The sequence below is a fragment of the Barbus barbus genome (assembly GCF_936440315.1).
Source record: "Barbus barbus genome assembly, chromosome: 12".
NCBI lineage: Eukaryota > Metazoa > Chordata > Actinopteri > Cypriniformes > Cyprinidae > Barbus > Barbus barbus.
In genome coordinates, this window is record NC_136740.1 from 22,140,164 (window position 1) to 22,166,395 (window position 26,232).

Here is a 26,232-nt window from a genome sequence, read left to right on the forward strand (position 1 = left end):
TCAGATGACTAAGTAACATTTAAACATAACTAAATATGCTGCGATATACGTTTATAGATAGCTGAAAAAGAATGTTAAGATTATAATATTCTTGTAATTAGTGCACAAACAGGACTGCGCTATTCCAAGGTGTATGTGTCGTTAGAAATGCATGCATTATCCATGTCAGTTCATAATCTAGTCCACATTTTAGTCGAATCTGCAGGGTAAAAACAGGACGCTGACAGGGAATGGAGTTGGCAATGTGAAATCTGTTTCTGCTTTACGGGGTCTGAGTATGTGCAAGCTTGGCACTATATTTGCTCTAGGCATCATTTAGGGTGATAAAAGAAGTTTAGATATTTTCAGTGTGACAGGAACTACTTGGTGTATGGCTATTGCACTCAAATAAATAGTAAAGTGTTTCTTTATTCAGGGCTATGATTTCATGATATTTTAATTCTGTTAACAAACGAAATTCAAATACAATAAAGTTGACAGTGACACATATTGTTGCAAATTTTAGAAAAAGGTGCAATAAAAATAATGTAATTTGCTGGTTAGGGTTAGGGTTGTAGTATTGAATTTGCCTCAGATATTATACATACATTGTAGGCCACATGAAATCCTTGGAAGTTGCCCTCAAAATTTTAAAAAGTAGGCAATACAATGTGTTTATGTAAGTCGTATGGCAGGCATATAGAGTATGGAGTGTGTGTGTATATATATATATATATATATATATATATAACATTTGTTTGAAATTTAGCTTCAAGCCAGAGTTTCTATAGTTTCTCCTCAGGTAAATGATGTCACCATGAACATATATTTTTTATTGTTATGAATGTCAACACACGATTATGCCCCAGTTATGGTTTCCTATGGCTCTCTGGAGTGGTACTTCCTTCCCTAGCACACTTCAGAGAGTAATTTTGTGTGTGACGGCTGCCCAGCAACCTGCTGGCTGAGGACCAACTTCCTTGTGTCTGCTCTTGCTACTTTATGGATTCCCATGTGGGGGTGTGTCTGAGAACAAGGGATTGAATGAAACTCTGATTGCTGAGCAGTTTCCTTCCTTTACCAGCAGTGTACATGTGGCTTATTGGTGTATTGAGGGTCATGGAAGGGTTTGAATACACATGGTTTTGTTTACACAGAAAATGTGCCATACTTTGTACTCTGCCTCATTAAAACTGTTGACAAACAAGGACAGATGAAAGCCGTGCTTGTTTGGCTTTCATTTTTCGCTTGGAAATCTCAGCGAAACCAATATATGTCTTCCAGATTTCACTCTCTCTCAGTAATTTTATGCAAGGAGCAGAGTATTTAAAATGATGTAATTTTGTGCCATTTAGAGAGGGAAAACATCAAATCTACAACTATAAAATGTTCACTGTTTAGCAAAAATGTATTGGATTTAATTAATTGTTGTCTCTACAAACAAATGTTACGATTTACCATCTAAATATCCACTATGTGGCTCTTTTACATGTCTACTTACAGTAAATATCACAGTTCAAGACTGATTTGTGTTTTGTATAGATTAGCTTTCTTGTAGCTGATCTTAATGCTAGCAACACCAAGGTCATGGGTTTGATTCCCACGGAATACTAATACAGCCAAATATATACCTTAAATAAGGGTGATTGTTGTTAACTAAAACTAAAACCATAGCAAAATAGTTTTATTACTTGAAATAAAATTAACGTCAGCTAAAATAAAATAAAAAATACTTTGGCCTATTTTCAGCTATATATTTCAGCTAGTTACCAAGGCAACATTTATTATTGCAATTATTCTAGCCTGAAGTACTAATTTAACTAAATCTAAAACTATATATATAAATATATATATATATATATACACACACACACAAACATATTTAAAAAGAACAAAAACTGTAATAAAATGGCAAAACATAACAAAATTAGTTAAAGTTGAACTAAATTTACAAAGAAAACAGAAAATATAAAAAATGAAGTTAAAATACTACTTGATAAAATCATTTGCTGAAGGTATAACACTAAATACTAAATAGTTATTTCATTAATATAGAATTATAAATTATTTTTTGGATTATGGCTCTGATAATTAACTTTTAACAATTTATTCCTTTATCTCTGCTAATTTGTTGTATAAAATAACATCATAATTTATAATTACGCCATCAATATTTGTATTACACTCCACCAAATATTTATAAAGATATAGATAATCTCACTCATCATTTTGACCGTCAAAGGTTTCAAATATTTAACAAAGAGATGTTGGATCTCCAAATCAAAGATATGAAAGGCTATATAACAGCTCCAATAAATTATATATTTTATTTCCATATTCTGTATATACATTTCACTGGGGAGAAATACATTTCCCAGATTCAACACGCTGTTAAAAAGTGACAGAGAGAATCTCCCTACTTCACAGGACACAGGCAGAGTTGGCCAGCAAAGCTAGAGGCTCTGCATTGCATTAAGGCTCTGCCCATCCCCCATACTGAGATACCAAAGCAGAGTTGTGCTGCTTTTGCAAGCAGCAAAGCTTCAGCTCGAGTGAGAGGCAGGCAGGGAGAGAGAGAGAGGGGGTGGGGAGAGCAGAGAACGAGAGACAGTGTGTTATTCTCCTAAAAAGATATTTTTTCCCCAGAGATCCTTTCTCTATCTCTTTTTAGATTTCAAACTGAACCACAGTATAAATAGATGGTCTTATTTTGTGATGATAATGTATTCTGCCTTTCAACCACTTTGTGTGGTTTATCTGATTTTCTTCTTTACTCGTGCTCTCTCCCTCCCTCTGGTTTTTCATTTTCACTTCCTGCTTGCAGACTAGCTCAACCCACCACCAACCCTCCCTTCTCTTACTTTCCTAACGCATTTCAATCAGCACAACCCCCTAAAACAGTGTTTCTCAACCGGTTTGACTGATCCAACACCGCGCCAAAACTGTTTTTCATACAAAATGATAGTGAACTGTATTGAGAAATGCATGTATAGGCCCTACTTTATGAAATTTGCTAAATTTGATATTTTAAAATGATTGAACCCCCACAGTCACACATAATCTGTATTTAACATTGCCTGTAGCGTATTTCATTTTACCTTGCATAGTTTTACGAAGATATTGGCATATGCCTAGGTAGGCCAGCTTCAACCAAGTGACAGATGAATTTGTACCAAAATACCAAACACACAGCGTGAAAAGATATGAGAAACATTTTCTTCTTCATTTTAAAAGTTGAATATATAAGCTATAAGATAAAATATTACAAAAAATTTGTATTTTATTATCCTATCTTTATTCTCTACACACGCATATGGTCAAAATGCATGTCATGATAGAAATTGCATTGTTTTTTATCGTAGTGACCTAAACCATGGGATTTTAGATACATTCATTAACATTTGTTTAACCAGGCAAGTCGAAAATCAACCTCTTCAACACCATGCATAGGCCTACATACATATACAAAACAGAATTTATATTTAGGTAGGCCTACAATATGTTGTCTATCCATTTTCCCATCAGCCCATTTTAGGGTTGAAAGCAAAGTAGGTGTGTGTGTGTTTGCAGACTTTGGTATTTTATAAGCAGTGCAACAGCAAAACCAGTAAGACAAGCTTACTTTGTGGAGAGACTGCATGCAACTAATGCAATCATAATGTCTGGCTATATGGTTTCATTCAATTCTCTCCAGCCACAGTTTTCCCACCAAAATCTGTTCGAGGAGCAGTTTTCAACCCTGCCGTTATGCAACGTCAATTTAACACCCCCCTCTACCCAGCCCCCTTCTCTGAATCCATTCCGCACTCCGAGGAGAGTCCGAGCCATGTTTTACTGCTCTCAGCGCACCTCGGTAAAATGGCTGTATCTCAGTGAGCCTCGTGCTGGTGTGATCCGTTCCTCGGCTGTAGTCTACTTCTGCAACAGAACCCCCACAAATTCCGTGTCGGTTAAATTTCATTTCCCGGGAACTCGGAGCGAGAGAGTCTAAAAAACGGAGCCGACGGTGGAGACCGGATTCGGTCCGGCGTAAGGGGTGGGGATGAGTCGGGACACGGGTAAATTGTTGTAAAACTATTCTATTTACATTCAATGTTTTGCGTTTGATTGTGACCGACTCGCCGAGAGGGAGAGGGGGGGGGATCATGGCCGCTCAGGTCGCCAGCGCTACCTCTCTCAACACCAGCCCGCCTTCCGAGCTGAAAAAACCGGATCGAGACCCAAAGGAGGAGTCGGTACCGGGGGAGAAGCAGCAGGAAAATAAGGAGCCGGGACTCGAGAGCGGATCTCCGGCTCGCGGGGAACTGCAGGACCGGGCCGATGTGGGAAATGCTGGGGGAGGAGGGGAGTCGGAGATGAAAAACGGCAACGTGAATCCGACGAGGGTGAACAATAATCAAAATGAGAACACTGGACCGGAGGGGAACAACCACCCCGGCATGGTACACCATCACGCGCCCGGGTTTCAACCCGCTTCCTATAACTACGCGCACCACTACGGCCGGGCCCCTTTTCATCAACATGGCGGACAACAAAGCCCTGGCATGGCAGCTGCAGCGGGGCCAGGCGCGCTGTCGAGCAGTATGATGGACCCCTATCAGCCCAACTCCCACGATCACGGCTTCCCGAACCACCAGTACAACAGCTACAGTCCGTTCGGGAACCGAAGCCCGTACCCGGGCCAGGGCTACGGCATGAACTCTCCGCGCAGCGCTCCTCAAGCCCAGGCGGTAGGGGGGCAGCCAGCCAAGCAGCAGCCAGCAGCGGCTGCATCTTACAGCAATCCGCGGTATAACATGGGAAACCCGCAGCCTACATCCACCCCGACTCTAAACCAGCTCCTCACCTCACCGAGCGGTACCCGGGGTTACCCGAATTACCCGCCGAGCGACTACAGCGGTCAGGACGGTGCTAAGGGACCAGCAGATATGGGCAGCAGCGGCGGGCAGTACGGTGGGGGCCATCCGGGTTGGCAACAAAGGACCCATCACCCGTCACCCATGAGTCCTGGAAGTACCGGGCAGCCCCTGGGAAGAAACCAGGTAAAATTACAACCCTATTGCCTTTGAAAACGGCCTCTCTCTCGCTGTGCTCGAGTCATATGAGTGGTTGAAACACTGTGCTAGCTATTGTCTGAGCAAGAGACTATAAAATGGCTGCCTGCTTGGTTTTCCATAGCAGCTTATGCCTTTACTGCTTATATTTAGTTAAAATAACGAAACTTTCCAAAAGCCGCAAGCTTCGTGGCTGGACTTGTGTTGTGAGATGAAAACTGTTGCCTATTATTGCTAGAGTTGAAGGTAGATCTCCGATTGAAAATGCGTATTTAGCTCAGGCTGATTCTCCACCAAGAAGGCTTAAACGCATTTAGCTTTTCCCTCATAGGCCTTTCAGTGTTTTATATATGCTTTAATGTGCTGTATATTTATCTAACATGCGATATTTAGCCGGTTGGTGTGTTGTTTGTCATTTCTGATGTTAATTAGGAGCGTGATTAACATGATATTAGCGGATATTTCATGTGGAAAAACCCGTCTTGTGTAAACCGATACGTGAGTGTCACACTTCTACAGTAGAGAAACACGTGCTAATTATCCTCATTTTGGTCTAAAATGTATTTAAGCACGTTTTAAAGGGATGTTACTAGTACATTTGATGAGGAAAAGCTTCGTTTTTAAAGCGTGGACTCAGCTGAATGGTCTGTGCGCTGCCTGTAAACACAAGCCCAGTGATTTGAGTAAGTGCAGATTGCTTTGCAGTGGGATTTGAATTGTGGAGGTAAAATCATCCTGTCAAAGGCACGAGACAGTTGGTCTTGGGTTGACATGCTCGCTGAGATCTGATTGGCTCTGCATCCTGTGCTCTTGGCCATTTATAATTGCATATGATGTAACACTGAAACACTTGCTGATTAGTTCATGTTGCTCACCTCCTTCACTCTTTCAGTAGTGTATTGTTTATATAAAATGAATATTGGCTAATGCTTTCAAGATGAATTCTACATATTGGACAAATAGGAGTTGATTAATTTGATAAGTGAGGGTTATATTCAGACACTGATACTTTTAACAATGTTGTCAGTTGATGTTTTAACATATAATAATATATAAAGGATGCATGGACGTCCTTTTTTATTTTTTAATAGAGGGCAATAAAATACACATTTTTGCAGATTTTATTGAAAGAATGTTAATAACAAAATTTGTGATTGGGAACTGGTTTTAAGTGATTATGTCTTTAGTGCATAATTTGAAGTTTCGGTTATTGAAGACACTTGAATAGCCTGTTTTATTTCTCTAGTCTGTTGGATATTGAGCAAAGGGAAATCTTTTTGAATCCTCCCTAATTCATGCCAGTTGTTTACAGTATGATGTTGTTTCCTGTCTGGTCATCCTCTGCATGCTAAATGCTTGTTCATGTGGTGCCTATCATGGTTGTTTGTCTGGAGTATGTCCAAACACTTAAGTGCAATTTCAAGGTTGAACGACATCTGTTTAGCACAGTTAACTTAGTTTATCATTGCTAGGTTGAGGCTACATGTGCTTCAGTTTTGTCGCTGTGCATCTGATAAGGGGATTGAAACTCTGTTTGGAAGTTTTCCTTTTGGCCTAGAATTTCTTATTTAGATTGTTTATTTTTTTAATTTATTCTTGTTTTCTTTATTAATAACAATATGAGATTGTGAAATGAGAACCTGTGAAAAAAACAGCTTTTATACCAGAATCTCAACCTGTTTTTCTGCCTCTTTCTTAAAATTTGAGCTTTATTCCTTTTTGTTAACAAGATTAGGATCTCTACGGGATTACTCATTTTTATTTATGTTTTTGATGTCTCTGTCTCTGTATAAAATGTCTCTGTATAAGGGAAGTTCTTGTCAAACTGAAGTATGATATGTGAGTTTGGCAGTAAAGATCTGCAATATTGTTTGCTGGTTTGGTCCTCAGAATTTACACATCATCTGTATATGGGCCCATATATGTCAGGTATCATCATTAAAATGTGTTGATTGGGTTTTCAAACTACGTGCCACAAGCAATCCCAATCCTAACTAAAACACTATACCATTCAAAGTTTGGAGTCAGTTGAATGTTTTTTATGTTTTGTTCACAAAGGCTGCATTTATGTGATCAGTATGAGTATAAACTGTAATATTTATTATACCTTTACAATAAAAAAACTATATATATATATATATATATATATATGTTGCTGTTATTATTATAATTTTTTTTATTTGATTTTAAAAAGTGATTTATTCCTGTGATGGCAAAGCTGAATTTTCAGCAGCCATTATTTCAGTCTTTAGTGTCATACGATCCATCAGAAATCAATCTAATATGCTGATTTGGTGCTCAAGAAACATTTCTTCATTGTTGAAAACAGTCATATTTTTATGGAAATTGTGATTTTTGTGAAAAAAGTTCAAAAGATCGGCATTTAGATTTTTTTTTCATGACATTATAAGAGTATTTACTGTTGCTTTTGATCAATTTAATGCGTCCTTGCTAAATAATAGTATTAATTAAAGAAAAAAAAACTTACTGACAAAAAGTAATGTAGGTCTTATAGTTTTTGTACAGAACTTCTTGGTTATTAATTATATTAGCTTAATAGATTAATTTTGATGTAGCTTTGAACTTTCTCCTATAATTGTTTTATTTAATCTCAGACAGAGTTATGCTTACTGCAGCATCTGAATGCCGTCCTGCCTTCAGTCTTCTGGTGTCCACCCCATCCCCCATGGCCAATCACAGCACCCGTCCAGCAGCCTCTCCTGCCAAGGGAGCCCTCACTTTATCTTATGCAGATTAGCCATGTGCTGCTTTTATTTATTTCATTTTTCGACTCGGACACTGGAAAATGTCAAGAGCAGCTTGCCCTCAGTCATTTCACACTTTAGAGCGTTTACAGCCATAGACCTCCTTTCAAGGTTTGAACTCCAGCCAATTCTAAACGAGCCTCCTAGATATTAGACAGACATTGTAGAGGAGGTTTCACTGGTCCAAATAGGATAGGATGACACAGTGAACTTTCTTGTTTTGTTATATTTTAATGTTGTGTCATTCAGTAATGATGTTTAAGCTTTGGTCATGTTTGAGTCAGTGCCCATCTGTGAAGAACGGATGATTGTGCCATCCATTTTTCCACAGTCTGACTGGACAAAATGATACATTAAAAAAAAAAAGACTAAACAAAGGGTCATTTGAAAGAGTTGACTGACATTTGAATGTCTTCAATTTGGTTCCTAGTTTTGCCTCCATCGGTTTAACACTTTATATCAATGTGGATTTCATGTCAATGTAACACTTGAATAGGCAGCCAGAATATGCGTGAATGTGTCATTTGACATTTTAAAACCAAAATCAGGTTTTTTTCTTTTTTTGTATGTTCTGGGTCATCAGATACAAAGATGGAAAGAAGGATTTTGTGATATCAAAGCGAGACTTTAAAGTGATCTGAATATGTGCACTTTTCAACTGCATTTATGGTGTTTGATTAAAGTTGTTGCTTATCTGTCTTCTGAACAGAATTTACAATATATTTACGTCAAAAGATCACTTTAATATAACTATGATTCATCCGATATATAAATATATTTTAAAGTAATAATTATTACCTGACATCATAATTGTACCAGCAGCATGATATTCAAAATAAATATTGAAATGTATTGATATGTAGTGTATAACAGTGTCTGGGCAATGTCGCTAAATATATCTTGCTTTTTCAGCCTTATGATGATGTTTTATACATAAAATTATATAAAATATCAGAGACCACATCTTTCATAACTGTCATACTTGGAGTTACAAAAATGATCATGTTTTAATGACATATTCTTTAGGAAAGTGGCGAATTAAAAAGCTTGTTAAAGTCATCACCATATTCACAAAGTTGCATTATTTTATTTTTGATAATATTCAATATATCACCCAACAAAATATTTTCACTTAATGTAATATGATATAAACTATTGTTCAAAATTTGGGTTCAAAGTTGTATGCTTCTTCATACAGTTAAACATTTTAATAAAAAATTATTACATTTTAAACATTTAAAATGACTGCTTTCTGTTTTTATATATTTAAAACTTATTCCTGTGATGGCAGAGCTGAATTTTCAGCAGCTGTTACTTCAGTCTTCAGAGTCACATGATCCTTCAGAAATCATTCTATTATGCTGATTTGCTGCTTAAACATTTTTCTCAATGTTATAAACAGTTGTGAAACTTAATGTATTTGTGGAAACTATGAAGCATTATTGAGGGTTCTGTGATGAATAGAAGTCTTTTAGCATTTATATAGAAACTTTTGTAACATCGTAAATGCCTTTACTGTCACTTTTGATCAGTTTAATGCATCCTTGATGAATACAAGTATTAATTTCTTTCAAAAACAAATCTTATTGACCCCAAAATTTTGAACTGAATTTAGATATCATATTTTGTATAGGTGAACACTGGTGAGGAGCTCATTTGGCTGCTTGGTAAATGTATTAAGCTGGCCTTCAGGATTTCATTTTTCACGTTGAATAGATTTTACAATCATGAAACAACAGTGGACAACATGTATGAAATTATACTTAATATTTCATGCTTCAGAGCATTGTTTTTGAACATACACTGAGGGTAATTGTGAAAGAAAAGACGCCATACACTTCTTTTATTTCTCTCTGTGAGTCAGTTTTGTTCTCAAGTACATCATACTGTACTTTAATGCAACACAAGTATTTAAATTGCATTCATTTTTAACAGGATGAAGACTCATTGCAGTGCAGCCATTATAAAGATGTTAATTTAATTAACACTTACTTAATATTTAAAAAATGTTTAATACACACAGTGAAAATAAATGTTTAAGGACACACTAAAAAAATATTATCATGTGCATGCAATAGAATTGTCATCGCTTGTGGGTAATAAAGTTAAGCTTCTAAAAGGAAAATAAAGACTTGGGTCTGTATTTTAAAATTTCTAGTGTTAGCAAGCGATGTTTGAATCAGTCAGATTGTCTATGCGAAAGACTCCATAAGCTGATGCAATTAATATAGTGCCATGTTCTGCAAATATAAGAATAGAATGCTGGAAACTTGTTGTATTTTGTTGTCCGTCAGTATTTGTGCAGTTGTTATTTGTTAGTTTACAACAAAATTACTTGTATTCCAACTCCAATATTTACGTGACCCTCTCATCTTGGACTTCTATGCTCCAGCGTTCATCTCATTGCAAGTCAAGCTGGACCTCTCCTCTCCTGTCATTAAGCCCTGTGTCATTCATTCGGTGCCAAGATTGCCGTCTTTTTCCGAAAAAAGGAAAAGCTGGCTTGGCCGTGGCTCAAGCAGAGCTACAGCTGGGATGTGTTAAATATTCGGCAGACTGCCCTCCATTTGAAATGAGTTATATATAGCACTGTTGACTTCCTTAACTAAGGCTGAGCAAGGTAACGGTCAGGTTAATAACCGTGGGAATCGGCAGCAGAGGGTTATTTGCTGTCTTTCTTTTTCCTTCTCCTTTTTCCACTATCGGTTCCCCCCTCTGGCTGTTCTCTCTCTCTTCTTCTCTTGTGGTTTCTTACATTTTTATTCTGTCCTTGCTATTCTTTCATTTGCATCCTGGCTTTTTAAAATCAAATTCTCAAGTGTGGGAGTGCAGTAATACAGAATAATGGTTTGATTTAATGGTTTTGGAAAATGTGTCCTTGAGTTTTTCAAATCTTTGCAGATGTCTTTGTGTGAAACTCAGTTTATGCTTTTCTGTCATTATCTGTGAGATACCTTTGCTCAAACCACTTTGTCACTTTCGTTCCACAGACACCAGGCTCCATGGATCAAATGGGGAAAATGCGTGGTCAGCCTTATGGGTCGGGCGGGCCCTATTCCCAGCAGCCCCATCAAGGGCCTCCTCCAGGGCCCCAGCAAGGGTCTGCTTACCCAGGCCAGGGCTACGGGCCCCCTGGCCCTCAGAGATACCCTGTGGGCATGCAAGGACGTATGCAGTACGGCCAGCAGGTCAGTGATCTTTCTCAGTGTTTTAGGGGTTCACGGTTTGAATATGCTGCACTGTTGTAGTTAAATGAGTGAATATCCTGGTAATTATAAGTTGTGACGCTAATAATGCTTTTTTTAAACTATTGCAATGTGTGTTCTCATTTGATCAGAGGTAGGGGGAAAATACTCAATTGTTTTGCAGTGTTCTTTTAGTGCTGGCATCGATATGTCATTTTTTTTTAAAGTACACTTTAGCATGCTTTTTCAGATTTTTAAGTTAGTTTAGCAGAATAGATACACAGACACTGTTTTCAATGAAGAAGGTTCAAGGTAAAAAAAAATTCCGTATAAAGTCAGGTTGCTAATAGTTTAACACGAAATTGCAGTCAAATTAACAGGGAATATTAACACTGATCCATGAAGAAAGTTCTATTGTAACAATACATTTTTATTATTAACAATAAGTCCACTATTATCTTTGACCTTAACCTGTAATTCTATAATTATATATTTTTTTATGATAACTTAAATTCAACATTGTTTTACAATGTGGTTATGCACCAAATATTACCTGAATATCTATTTTTAAATTTCAGAATGTGCCATCTTTTGAAAAAAAAGAATGAATGAGAATTGTATTAATTTGAAGTAAAAAGATTTTTTGGGTCTTTAGTTTTTGGGTTAAATGAATGAATGAATGATGCATTTTATATAGCGCATTTATTGTGTATTGTGTTTATTATGTATAAATCACAGTGTATCATAGTGTTTGGTGTTATAAAGCTTGGCAAAAATAGCAACGTGTAGCATATTGTGTCCCTGGTATCATGGGATCTTTAGTCATTCCTAGCCTTAATAAATAATTACAAATGTGATGCTGGAGAAGGTCACACTTTCTGGTACAATAACTACATTTTACCCTTGTATTATTATTTAGGGAATAGGAAGGATAAAATGTTGTTGAGCTGTGTACAGGTTAAAAATAAAACCCATCTGATCTCTTTTAGCAATAAACTTTCTGTCCCAGTTTTAATATTAAATATGACTTATATGAACTCATTAACAATAACATGGAATTCTAAAATTGTAGTTTTCAGTGCTTGGAAGAGTCATGGAAATTTCTGATGTTGAAATATCAGTTTTCTATTCATGCGGAGTGCTAAAAACCTTGAGCAATGGTTTGCTCAAGCTTTCTTGCTGATAACATTTTGTACATTTTTAAAAAGTAGCAATTTTAAACTATGAATTCTCATCCTTTAATCAAGAACGAACTGGAAAAGTAATGGAAATTCAAGAAGTCTACTTTATAAGGCTTAATACAACATATTTCTTCAAAGCAGCTATACAGTAATGAACAGGAAAAACAGCATCAGTGTCACAAATTAATTTGTCAAATGAAGTGGGAGCCTTGTCTATAAAAAGAACTTGTCTTTTTGTATATTTACCCACATGATATAAATCAGTGTGGGAAATACCATGAGTGTAATGATCTTTAGTGCTATCCTACTCGTTTGCACAGATGTCATCATATGGACAGCAGGGACCAGGGGGTTATGTGCAGCAGGGGCAGCAGCCCTATTATGGCCAGCATGGTCAGGGGCCTCACTCGGGCCAGCAGCAGTCGCCATACCCCGGGCCTTCCCCTGGGCAACCAGGAGGTCAGGGACCTTATTCACAGCAACCTCATGGCCCCCAGTCAGCTGGCCCACACGGACAGGCTGGCCCTCCTTACCAACAACCCCACATGGCCCAGCAGCCACAGGGACAGGTGACCGGCCCTTCGCCGGGCCCGTCGCAGTCCCCGTACTCGCAGTCCTCGGCGCCACCCCAGGCCTGCCAGTCTCCTTATCCACAGCAACAGGTGCCTCAGTCCCAGCCCTCGCAGCAGGGGAGCTCCCAGGCTCCTCCTGCATCCCAACCCAGTTACCCTCCTGCCCAAGGCCCCCAACAACAGCAGCAGCAGCCACCGCCAACATCACAGCAGCCACCGCAGACACCCACACCTGCTTCTCAGCCGTCTGCGGGACACGGACAGATGCCGCAGGGACAGCCCTCATCGTACTCCCAGAATCCCCCGCAACAGCAGCAGCAGCAACAATCGCCGTATCAGCGTTTTCCTCCTCCTCCTCCTCAGGTAACTTAAGCTTTTGGCTTTCGTATTAAAGTGGTGGTTCAGGGTGGATGAAAATGAGATAATGAAAGTGAGAGTTACTGAGATTGACTGTCACCACTGTGCCCTCGAGCAACTGTTCTAAAGTATAGGTAATGCTTTGCAACGAAATTTAGTTAATACATTAAGTGTCAGTAATTAACAATGATCAACACTTTTACATTATTATCATTGGGTAATGTAAATCAGCATTAGCATATTAGATACATTTAAGGATCATGTAACACTGAAGACTGGAGTGATGAAAATTCATCTTTGATAACTGTCTTTATTTTAAAATGCAATTAATTCCAATGTAAAGCAATATAGAACACAGTTATTGTGAATTGTAAAAATAATCTGACTCCACAGTAATGTTTTATTTTCTTCTAATAATAATGTATTATGGAACATTAACAGTGAACAATAGTACATTTATGAATTCAATAAATCTAGGTTAAAAAATGAAATGGTTGTTCATTGTTAGCTTAAACCTAATGCATTAACTAATGTTAACAAATGTAATCTTGTTGTAAAGTGTTCTTTAAGTATCTGCCAAATAACATGTAAATGTATAAATTTTCTGCACTGGATGGTGTTTTTAATCCCGTTTATTTCTGAACATGCAAATGTAAAGGTGGGGTGTTAATAGCATGTTTAATATTCACTTTGTGTGTTTGAACTAAATTGGATGACTGCTTTTGCATTTATTTGAAGTCTGGAATGCATTTCATTTCACAGTGCCACCACATTTACAGACTCGTACGTAATAAAAGGAGTATTGTAACTGGTTATTCTTAAGAACAAAAACAGAAACTTGTATTACTAACAGTGAAACTGACCTAAACCCAGCATATAATATTTGTAAGCAAAAGCATCTATATATGCGTTCACTGTCCTAAATACCAACTTTTCCCCACAGGAGATTTCCCAAGAGTCTTTTAGCTCCCAGTCCAGTGCTCCCCCCTCCGGTCCGCCTCTGGCATCGAAGAGCAGCACAGAGGACATGCAGGGCAGACCCTCCAGTCTACCAGTGAGTCTGACACTTTCATTTCACACAAGCTGTTGACTGCGTCCAACCGCATTTAAAGATGCATTGTGAATTTGACAGATTCACGAGTGCGCAATCAAGTTGTTTCAGTCAAACGCTATTTTTGTGTTGACTTTTAGTTAATAAAAGGTAATTAGCTTGAAGATGTGAGCATAATTCAGCCTCAGCTGCACCTTTATCTCTGGAGTGATTATGTAGGACCTTTGGGGTTGTTGCTAAATGAAGAACTTCATGTGGTCTGTCACGGAAATATATGCTGTCGGTTCTCTCCTTACCTTTTTTTTTGTACTCTCCATGTGAATTCTGCTTCTCTGTCTCCGAGATTTAATTGCTTTTGAGTGTGTGTTATGACCTGCGAGACTGTCTGAAAAGGACACATGGAGAGACACCCAACTGCGCTGACTCAGAACACGTGCAGCCGACTGCCGTAGCTACGGCAACCTCAGGGACGCTGTGATCTCACTTTTTTTTCCCCCTCCTAGATGAGATAAATAAGGCCAGCAGCCTCTGGCTGTGTGATTGTATGTGTACGAAAGCATGTGTGTGTGTGTATCCCAGAGAGGAAAAAAAAAAAAAAACTGTGCCAGAGTTCATTGTTGCCGAGTGGAAGAAGCTGTCACTGGGAGATTTATTCTAAAGAAGAAAAGTTTTTATGGTATAATTAAATTTTGCTGTTGTGCTGCTGATTTTATTTTAGATTTTTTTTAATACAGACTGTTTTTTTTATTTTTGTGAGTGAGTCCTTGGGTTTATTTTCAGTACAGAATATCTATCTTGCCTTGGCCTAACAATTAAGCAACAAACCTTATCCAGAGCCTGCAAGACATACTTGCGATTCCGAATGTGGATTTATTTTTTAGCAATATTCTTGAATATCTGTGAAAGCTGAATGTTGCTGATTGGATAGGAAAATATTAGTAAAATAAAGATAATGCCATGAAGAGTTCTTTGAGACAGCTGACAGCTTCATTTTTAAATCCCCTAGCAGAAATGCTGGAATACCAAATAACACCAGCTGAGCCTGTTTTTTTTTTTTGTTTTTTTTTCGTTTTCTCTTCTATTTGTGTTTTTGTCTTTCTATGGGAACACATATTAAGTATGTTCATATTTGCAGTGCATGAAATGGAAATAACATGCATTTTCTAAAGGAATGTTATTGGTCTTACTGTGACAGATTCATTTTTCAAAATTATAATTTTTTTTTCATCTTAACATCATAACTTGGACTTCTCTCTGGTGTCACTTGCCATTTAGTCTGCTTAAACAGGAGCTCGCATTCAGATCTGCCATTCATCTAATGAACCATCATTGGTTCGTTTCGGCCCTTCTTTTTTCTTCTTTTCCAAAAAAATCAGAGGAAAAGATACTACTTCCGTTACATTACGACTTCTATCTTAGATTTTTCTGACCTTCTCTCTACGGTTCTCTTTGCTTAGGACCTATCCGGTTCAATCGATGACCTGCCTACTGGTACAGAGGGTGCTTTGAGCCCTGGAGTCAGCACATCTGGAGTATCCAGCAGTCAAGGAGAACAGAGCAATCCAGCACAGTCACCCTTCTCCCCTCACACTTCTCCCCCGGTGGGTTCTCCTGCCAGCGCCTCAGCATCTCGTTCTGGGCCACTGTCCCCTGCCACGATGCCAGGTAGGTCTAGTACACCTTAAATTGTTTTGAAATGTGTTCATGCCACTCTATGGGACAGTCATCAGGAAGATGGTTTGGAATCATTACAAATATTAAATATGAAGAATATTTTGTGGCACCAATTCTTTTTTTCCACCTTTTTTTTATGCCATGAGTTTGTGGTTTGACTTCCAGTTTATGCTCACTAATGGAAGATGGTGGAGTGCTTCAAACATTTAAATTTAAATTTGAATTTGAATTTAAATTATATAAAAAAAAAAAAGTTACTTCAAGTGACTTTAGTTTAGTTTTACTTTAGTTTTTTAACCCCATTATTTGAATTTCTCATTTTTAGGGAACCAGATGCCTCCCCGCCCTTCAAGTGGACAGTCTGATGGGATGATGCACCCTTCAATGAATCAACCTGGCATTGGCCAAGAAAGAGGTAACTCAGTCTGTATAATTTGAAAAAGACAGGAATTGTTTTCTATCCTGATGCTCTTTTTATTTATTGTATCAACACATTAATCTTGTTGTCTGCACAGGATATATGCAAAGAAACCCTCAGATGGCACCCTATGGGTCTCCACAGTCTAGCTCTGCATTGTCTCCTCGTCAGTCATCTGGAGGCCAGGTGCATGCTGGAATAGTCCCTTATCAGCAGAACAACTCTATGGCAAACTATGGGCCTCAAGGTGGTCAATATGGCCCACAGGGTAAGTGGCTCCGTGGTAACAGCGACTTTAATTTAATGCAAAACATATCTTTTAATTTAGGGCAAATAGAAAAATTTACATTTTAAAAAATAAGTCCCTTGTTGAGAGCAGTTATTGTAGTGGAGGTGCAGATATTGGGCTTTTATCTTTCTCTTTTATCTTGCTGTCCCTCCAAATCCTCCTCACTCTTCTCTCTGTGCGACCAGTGGATCACAGTGTGGTTATTTTTAGCGTTAGTGGAAAAAAAGGAAGTTGACGTAGCATGGCTCACGTCAGTTGAGCAGCTACAGTGACTGTGGGTTACAGCAGCGCTACATGCTGCTAAAACACTCGAGGGCCTGGAAGACTCTTAACAAGCCCACCAATGAGGCAACCATACCCCAACACATTCGGCCAATGCTAATTGTTAATTGCTAATACTGTTGTGGTGTTCAGACCAGGGCTCTGAACCGGTTCAAGGAACGAAAACGAAAACCGGAAACGAACAAAATTTGACTGGAACAGAACCGGAAACAGAAACTAAATCAAATTTTATAGTTCCGAACAGAATCGAAAATTTGAAATGGCCATTAACCGGTTAATAACGTTATTTTATCGTTCCATTTAATATTTTAAATTTTCTGTCAACCAATCACGAATTCAAGTAGTACAGACTATACAAATGTGATGCTGACGCATCCAGCGAGTGAAATGCCCGCCCGTGCTCAGCTGTGAACCCTAGTCGCAATGGCAATGAATTCTGCTACCATCTGTTTTAATGGAAAATCTGACAGGGTAGCACAAATCGTCAGAACACTGGCGTTAGCGTTTATCCGACGTCAGTGTAAGATGGATTCAACAGATCTTACACACCAGCGGTGCTTCGATGAAAGTAAAAGCCAATAAATAATATTTTAGTAGGCTATATGTTGAGAATATGGAAACATTTGGATTCGTGCCGAGTGAGAGAGGTAGGCATCAGTTTCACCTTTAATTTGTTTTTGGAATGACGTTTTTATAGCCTATAGGCTATCCTTAAGTTTAGAGGATTTGTTGTGGAGAGAAACTAATTACTGTGTTTATTAGGGATGTGCGGGTCTAGTCGACTAAACGGTACAGCTCCTACTAGTCGACACTGAAAACAATAGTCGATTACACGAGCGAGGAAAAAAAACCCCCCCAAAAAACATTTTATCATTCAAATTACCATCATTTTAACGTTACATTTTAAATAAGTTAAAATAAAACTTTTGAAAAAGAATACATATCAAAATATTTAAATATTTTTAAAAGCATATCTGGGCAGAAACTACATTTTTACCTCAGACCTCTCATGCCTCGTCTTCACGTCAGTTGCGACGAGCTTAGAATGACCACATGAAAGACCTATGCGTTAGCTTGGAGGCTAGCCAAAGCCAGCAATGTCAATCTTTCATACGTCGCTGCGGTCCGTGATCCCATGCACGCGATCTATTCTTCTAAACGAAGACCCACTTCGGTGGTGCTGCGGGATTTCCAGGCTCTTTTCGAAACTCTCTGCGTGCCTGTGACTTCAGTTCCTGGCGAGCGAGATTTTTTTTGTTTTTTTCAAGTGCAGAATCGTCTAGTCCAGTCTTTCGCCAGACCACGTTAACAGATGTGCATGGAGTAAGTAAAACCGGTTTCGGAACGGTAATAATACAGAGGAACGCAGGAACGGAAACGTTAAAATATCGATTCTGCTCGGAGTGAACCGATTGACTTTTTTTTTTTTCGTTTTCAAGCCCTGGTTCAGACTTTTTGTTTCATTCACAAATTGTAGTACCACAAATTGTAATATTTCTTATTAAATCTGTTTTATTTCTCTCTACAGAAAGATGCAGCATAATCAATATGGTGTTTTGATTAACTTAACTGGTTTTATTGTCATTGTACAACTATTATTGATATTGCATTATTTTGGTTTGTTTTGCATTTCTGTGCAATCATTTAACGGTACTGTACTTTTTTCACAATCGTGGAAACTTTGTATCAAATTTCAACTTCCTGTCTTCCTCTTCAGGTTACCCCAGGCAGCCTGGTTACAGTGGCATGCCTAATGCCAATTACCCAGGCTCTGGCATGGGTGGATCCATGAACCCTATGTCTGGACAAGGAGGAGGGCCAATGTTTGCTGGCATGCCGGCTGGAAGGATGCCTCCTGGACAGATGGGTGCACGTCCCTATGGCCCCAACATGAGTCCCAATATGGGTCCTAATATGGGCAGCATGCCCCCTCAAGTGGGAACCGGGATGTGCCCACCTCCAGGCCTCAACAGAAAGCCACAGGATGCTGCATCAATGCAGCACGGACCCGCCAACGCAATACACAACAGGTACACAAGAGCTGAAATACAACTGAAGTTGTGCATTATCATTGTTCTGTAACAAATGTCTGATTTGTTAGCCTTATCTCTTTTTTGAGTACAGACTGGATCCAGTCAGGTAGTTTTACGTTAAATGCGTTTTGCTTCACAGGCTACCAGGTTACCACAGTATGTCTCCTGGTATGATGGGCTCAGGACCTCCATATGGCCCTTCCATGAACAACATGCCTGGAATGATGAATACCCAGGGTTCGCCCTACCCTATGGGTGGTAACATGGCTAACAACACTAGTGGTAAGATAAAAAACAAAAACAAAAAAAAAGTTTTTTGTATGGTACAAAAAAAAGAAGTAATTTTTACCTGGCAGGTCACAATCATGGTTAATGTATCTGTTTTTCTCTTAGGCATGTCCCCTGGTCCGGACTTTGGTATGGATGGGAAACTTAACCAAGCCCAGAAAATGAATAACAAAGTTGAGGGGACGCCCAAGACCGAATCAAAATCCAAGGTTTGCTTAATATTTAGATAGAAGTGCAATGTATTTACAGCAGAAATCAGTCATCCTTTGTTGCACTTCCTGTGTAATTCCTTTTATATAAACTGCTTCTGCTTAGAAGTCAAGTTCCTCCACAACAACCAATGAGAAGATCACTCGGTTGTATGAGCTAGGCCCAGAGCCAGAAAGAAAGATGTGGGTAGACCGTTACTTGGCTTTCATAGAAGAAAAAGCCATGGGCATGAATAACCTGCCGGCTGTGGGACGCAAGCCCCTTGATCTCTTCCGCCTCTACGTGTCTGTCAAGGAGATTGGAGGTCTTACACAGGTATATTCAAGCTGTCCATACACATTAAGATAATGTTGAAGGTCTCAATTCTTTTTCTCTCAAGGGTGTTTGCTTATATCCTTTGGCGTCCTTGTAATTGCAGGTTAATAAGAACAAAAAATGGAGGGAGCTGGCTACAAATCTGAACGTGGGGACCTCCAGCAGTGCTGCCAGCTCTCTGAAAAAACAGTACATTCAATGTCTGTATGCTTTTGAATGCAAGATTGAGCGTGGAGAAGACCCACCTCCTGACATTATGTCTGGAGATAGCAAAAAGAACCAGACCAAGATTCAGCCTCCCTCCCCAGGTGAGTTCTGGTGTCTTGGATCTTAACAATTTAACTGCTGCAACAAAACACCTATTCCAAAATTAAGTAAGGAACATATGATAATGTTGTTCATCTTGTTTATATTTTTAAGTTATTGAAGCATCATCATCATCATAGGTTTATGAATTAATACTGTATGTGCAATTTAAGCTCTTTATTTAGAAGCACATATGAATTGGCAGAAGAAAGATACATTATAATAACATTATTAATGTTTGAACATATGAGTCATTGCATTATCTCTAATGACCAGTTGCAGAAGTCCCAAAGTATAACTTTAAGGGGCCATGAAACCCTTAAACACATTTTTGCAGATCTTTACAGATTGCAGATTGGAGATTATGTGTGTATGTCATTAGATTCTGAGCATTTCTCTGCATTATTCATGAGAGAGAACTTGTTTCATACACAATTTGGCTTGTGGTACCAATGATGTTGTAGTACTTGTAAATATAAGAACTTAGAAGTGTAATGTTTCTCATCTTTTTTTTTCTTGATTTTTTTTTTGTATGGAACAGCTGGATCCGGCTCTCTCCAGGGGCCCCAGACGCCACAGTCCACCAGCAGCTCCATGGCAGAAAGCGGAGACTTGAAGCCCCCTACTCCTGCCTCTACCCCACACAGCCAGATGCCCCCAATGCCAAGTGGCAGGTGAGATTTGCTCATTTGTCTTGCAGTACTGTTTGCGTTATTTGAGTGTGAACCACTCCTTATCTGCCCTATTTCTTAGGAGCAGTGTGAACCTGCAAGATCCATTTGCTGATAGCGACTTCTCTCGGAGAAACACTATGACGCCCAACTCTGGCTACCAGTCAGGCATGAGCACCCCAGAGATGCCTGGTCGCATCGGACCCTATGAACCCAATAAAGATCACTTCAGTGGTATGCGAAAAGGTTTGTATTGTAGTCATGTAATCTTAGTCCATTATGGCTCATGATAAGAGACCTGGTGTGATGATCTGTGTGCTTGTGGTCCTAGTTGGAGAACAGTTCATACCTGGTGTGCAGGGTCCCAACAGCAGTCTCGGTGATCAATACAACAGGGGACCACCAGGCCCTATGGGAAACATGCCCATGGGCCAGCGACACCAGTATCCATATGGCCCCGGCTATGACAGGAGGTACACTGAAACTTTACTTTGGGTAGAAACTAATTCCTTTCCTTTCATTGGTGTTATGTACATGATGCAGTGAACCTTGAACCTCTCCTGTGTTGCGTAGACCAGAGTCAGGGATGGGCCCAGAAGGCAGCATGGGGCCTGGAGTGCCACAGCCAAATATGATGACTTCCAATGCCGAATCTGGGATGTACTCACCAAATCGTTACCCTCCACAGCAACAACGGTCAGTCCACCAATTGGTTCGTTTTTATGGAGATTGTATTTGTATATCTGCTATATCTAGTTCTTATTTCTCTTGCATATGGTTTTCTGTACAGGCATGAGTCCTATAGTAATCAGTATCCTAGTCAGGGTGCGCCTCCTGGTGGCTCCTATCCAAATCAGCAGCCTGGAATGTACCCGCAACAACAATCGGTAAGAAAGCGGTTAATAAAACAATCTGATGTTTTTTTTTTCTATATGACATTGGTATAATGACTAAATGTTACTGAAAGCCGTTTCAGATATTAAAAATGTAATTTGTTGCCTTTAGAACTACAAAAGACCAGGTGATGGTGTTTACCCACCAGCTAAACGGCATCACGACGGTGAGATGTTCAGTGGGCCATACAACGCTCAGCAGCCACAGCCACCGCCGCAGGCTCCCCCTAGTGGTCCCTCAAGTGGTCAGGAAATGTATAACCAGTTTAATAGTTCCTACCCTGGCTCTGACCGTCGTCCACCTGGTCCCCAGAATCAGTTCCCTTTCCCCTTTGGAAGAGATCGGATGCAAGCAGGCACGGGCCCAAACTCCCAGGGTTCCATGCCTCCTCAAATGATGGGCAGTCCAATGCAGTCTGGTCCTGACGGTCCTCAAAGTGGCATGTGGCAGGGCCGAGGTGATATGGGCTACCCCAGTTACCCTAACCGTCAGGGACCTCCTACTGGTCCCGTTCAGGGTCCTGGCTACCATGCAATAAATCGATCTGAAGACATGATGCCATCTGAACCACGCATGAATCTTGAGGGCCAGTGGCCTGGGCCACGACAACCCCCATATGGCCCTAGTGGCGCAGGTCCACCATTGAGCAGACCATTGCAGTCAAATTACCAGTCTCCCCAAATCATGCAAAACAACATTCCACAAGAGTCAGGCCCCACGCCAATGCCTCGGCCTATGGAAAGCAGGACTTCCCCTAGCAAATCAACCTACATACCCAGCAATATCAAAATGCAGAAGGCGGGACCTCCAGTGCCTGCATCTCACATTGTACCTCCCTCAGTACAGCCTCCAATGATGAGAAGAGACCTATCCTTCCCTCCAGGTTCCATAGAGGCAACATCACCAGTTCTCAAATCACGTAGGCGTCTTACCATGAAAGAAATTGGTAAGAGTTAATAATTTTTTTTTGTTGTAAATTACATTTTGGTTATTTATCAAGCTCAGTCCTGAGAGATACAGAAATATAATGGTGTACTACATTTGCAGGCACTCCAGAAGCGTGGAGAGTCATGATGTCCCTTAAATCGGGACTGTTGGCGGAGAGTACATGGGCTTTAGACACCATCAACATCTTGTTATATGATGACAACAGTATTTCAAATTTCAACCTTATACAGGTGAGTCATTTTTGGAAAATGACAATTTTTTTATTGCCATTACTTAAGTTTCATTCTGAGTAACATACTAATATTTTCATTTAAAGCTCCCTGGTTTCCTGGAACTAATCGTTGAGTATTTCCGCCGTTGCCTCATTGAGATCTTTGGGATTCTGAGGGAATATGAAGTTGGGGATCCAGGACAAAGAGCTCTTTTAGATCCCAGCGTGCTCAAAAAAGATGAAAACACTGTGGATGATGAGGCATTCGTTGAGGGCATGGAGGAAGATGGAGAAACAGAGGAGGAAGATGAAGGAGAGGAAATGCACAGGTCAAAACATCAGGAACAACACATGGCACAAGGACCTCTCCAGATAAAGCAGGAAGAAAAGCCAAGGACACTTGAAGACTCTGTGAAGAAAGAAGATTTCCTAGGGACTGAAGGAGAGTCATCTGCAGAACCCAAGACTTCAGAGCCACCATGTCTCGAGCTGGCTGTTACTCAAGAGAAGCCCAAACAGGCTAGCAAGTTTGATAAGCTTCCCTTGAAAATTGTGAGAAAAAAGGATCCATTTGTGGTGGACTGCTCAAATAAGCTTGGTCGGTTGCAGGAATTTGACAGCGGCCTCCTGCACTGGAGTATCGGTGGAGGTGATACAACAGAACACATTCAGACCCACTTTGAAAGCAAGATGGACCTGTTACACCATCGGAAGCGTCTTCCTGCGCAGGTTACTGACAGGAAGAGAGGAGCTCAGAAGGACAGCCAGGCACCCTCGCTGCCCTCATCCAGTGAAGAGCATGGGAGAGAAGTGGACCGGCAGCCCTCTCCAGAGTCATCTACTGAGAAAGTGGCCAACGGAATTTCAGATTTGAGGGACGACAGACCTGCTGACTCCTTAGAAACTGCCTCTGAGGGGACTTCACACATAGAGAAAGATGAAGAGAAACAAGTAACAGAGACGACAACTTCAGAAAACATTAGGCCAGCACCTCCAAGCCCATCATTACAGGGTCCGCGCTTCATCGCCGTTTTAGAAGATGAGCCACACAGCAAGGATGAAGCTCCTCTCGTCACGCTCTCAGACTGGCAAGACTCCCTTGCCCGTCGCTGCATCTGTGTCTCCAACATTGTCCGCAGCCTCTCGTTCATCCCGGGCAATGACTCTGAGATGTCGAAGCATCCAGGGCTATTGCTACTGCTGGGCCGCCTGTTGCTTCTCCACCACCGTCATCCAGAGCGCAAGCAGGCGCCTTTAACCTACGAGAAAGAAGAGGAGGTGGATGAGAGTCTTGGTAGCAAGAAAGACGAGTGGTGGTGGGACTGTTTGGAGGTACTGCGGGAAAATTGCTTGGTCACTCTTGCCAACATCTCAGGCCAGCTTGATTTCTCTGTCTACACTGAGAGCATCTGTCTGCCTCTGCTGGATGGCTTGCTCCATTGGGCCATTTGTCCTTCAGCGGAAGCCCAAGACCCCTTCCCTAGTCTCGGGCTTAATGGCGCCTTGTCCCCCCAGAGACTAGTCCTGGAGACCCTCTGTAAGCTCAGCATTCAGGACAACAATGTGGACCTCATTCTGGCGACGCCGCCTTTTAGTAGATTAGAGAAGCTGTTTGATAACCTTGTGCGTCTAGTTGGAGAGCGAAAGGTGCCTGTTTGTCGGGAGATGGCGGTCGTGCTGCTGGCCAATCTCGCACAGGGTGACAACATGGCGGCCCGTGCCATTGCGGTACAGAAGGCCAGTGTAGGGAATCTATTGGGCTTCTTGGAGGACAGCTTAGCGGCTACTCAATTCCAGCAGAGCCAAGGTTCCCTACTGCACATGCAGGGGTCACACTTTGAGCCAACAAGTGTGGACATGATGCGGCGGGCTGCTCGGGCTCTGCTCGCTCTCGCTAAGGTGGAGGAGAATCACTCGGAGTTTACGCTGTATGAATCGAGGCTACTGGACCTTTCTGTCTCCCCGCTCATGAACTCATTGGTGTCCCATGTCATCTGTGATGTACTCTTTTTGATAGGCCAGTCATGACAGCTGTGCGGAGCTGTGGCTCCACCTTCTCTGGTTTTCGGACTTCCCCCTTGCCTGTCCTCCCCATTGGCGAGTGGGGATTGAAAGCAGAGAATATTGACTTTCTTGTTTTGTTTTATTTTTTTAATTTATGCAAGCCCTTTCATATTACACCCACTGGTCCCCCTTTTCTCTGCGTCTCACTTTGGGAAGGTTGTCACGAATTTGCTGTGGATCATGAACCAGAGCCTCAACACACTGACACAAACTGTAACACTGATGCCAACTAGATGACATGGACAGGGACCCCAACTTTTGTGTCCTTGTCTGAGGGGAAAGTACTTTTTATAATAAAATAAATGAATAAAATAAATAGCTTGAAAAAACAAACTATTTACCAAAGTTGCTGTCTTGTTTACAGTGAGTTTTGGGGTTAATTGTCTCTTTGTCCTCCCCAAGAGGGTGCAAATAATACACAGCTCTTGTTCACATTCACAGGTGTGGACTCTTCATTGTTTGGTGGTTGTATTTTGATGCTACACGGTCAACCTTTCTGGATGCGTGTACAGCAGAAATGAGTTGTCATTTTCTGTACAGTACTCCACAACTGTAAACATACTGCAAACGTACTGCACTGTTCCACATGGGGAAAATGTTGGCTCAGTCGGCTTCGTTTTTAAACCGTTTTTAAACCATTAGTTTGCTGGTAAGGAGAATACCCCCCAAAGTATCAAGGACGTACAACACCCTGACCTCTTCTCTTTAACCCTTGATTGTATGAATTGACCCCTATAAAGAAATCACCTCCTAGGACTGGTTTTCAACTTAAGATGCAGCCGAGGCTGTACTGTATATAAGATGTTGTACATTTTCACCTCCTTTTCTCTCTTGCTCTCCCTCTCTTTCACAGACTCTCTTGCTTCTTATTCCTTTTTATCTATCAAGAATGAGAGCGGACACTCGAGTTGGGTTATTGCATCAAAATGCCTAGGTATATAAACCGAGCCATCTTTTGGCCTCCATGGTTCCTCCATAGTGCAGCAAACAACTGAAATATTTTAATTTAATCTCCTGGTACAACAAAATAACTCTAGATGAAGAAACACATTTGAGATTTTTTTTTCTCCAGTGATATGAATTCTGCATATTTGTATTTCAGACTATGTAGCTTAATGTAAATTCCTTGGTTTTTTTCCCCCCTTTTTGGCTCAATGAATATCATTTATTCACTATGAAATCTTTATACTATATGTTCCACGTGGTAAGAATAAATGTACATTAAATCTTGGTAAGATGTTTGTGATTATTTTCATTTAGATGATTAAAAAACAACTAGAACTGTAATTATGAATGGAAGGTTAAATCAGAATGTTTATTTTTTTTAATGCATCTTAAGTTGCATGTTAAAAATGAACTCAATTTGTAAGATTTAATATTACTCTTATACTAGTGCTCAATGATATTTGTCCGCTAAAATGTTTATCAGTTGAAAAGGCAATGAAAAGATCGATTCAAATATATTTGTATCCCGAGACAACGAAT

The 26,232-nt window shown here is 40.2% G+C and overlaps 1 protein-coding gene across 2 annotated transcripts; it reads left to right on the forward strand.

The window, feature by feature from the left end:
• The first annotated feature begins 3,812 nt into the window (after positions 1-3,812).
• LOC306878222 (AT-rich interactive domain-containing protein 1A-like) lies at positions 3,813-25,980 on the forward strand. Of its 2 annotated transcripts, none has more exons than XM_079430425.1 (20): positions 3,813-5,021; positions 10,789-10,986; positions 12,485-13,099; positions 14,037-14,147; positions 15,602-15,809; positions 16,144-16,233; positions 16,334-16,504; positions 18,525-18,837; positions 18,980-19,122; positions 19,234-19,337; positions 19,444-19,653; positions 19,757-19,961; positions 20,501-20,633; positions 20,713-20,876; positions 20,962-21,103; positions 21,204-21,326; positions 21,421-21,517; positions 21,636-22,470; positions 22,572-22,702; positions 22,789-25,980. In XM_079430425.1, exons 1-20 carry the CDS (start codon positions 4,125-4,127, stop codon positions 24,709-24,711), a joined length of 6,813 nt encoding a protein of 2,270 aa, XP_079286551.1. In that variant the 5' UTR covers positions 3,813-4,124; the 3' UTR covers positions 24,712-25,980. The 2 variants fall into 2 exon arrangements, with proteins under 2 accessions (XP_079286551.1, XP_079286552.1); XM_079430426.1 differs by having other exon boundaries at positions 20,713-20,864.
• The last annotated feature ends 252 nt before the right edge of the window (positions 25,981-26,232 follow it).

Bases quoted from the DNA above. Each gene is read 5' to 3' on its own strand.
- LOC306878222 (XM_079430425.1), top strand. From the start codon at position 4,125: ATGGCCGCTCAGGTCGCCAGCGCTACCTCTCTCAACACCAGCCCGCCT. The intron at 10,987-12,484 runs GTCAGTGATCTT...TCGTTTGCACAG, and splicing joins GTATGCAGTACGGCCAGCAG to ATGTCATCATATGGACAGCA. The intron at 19,962-20,500 runs GTGAGTTCTGGT...TGTATGGAACAG, and splicing joins GATTCAGCCTCCCTCCCCAG to CTGGATCCGGCTCTCTCCAG.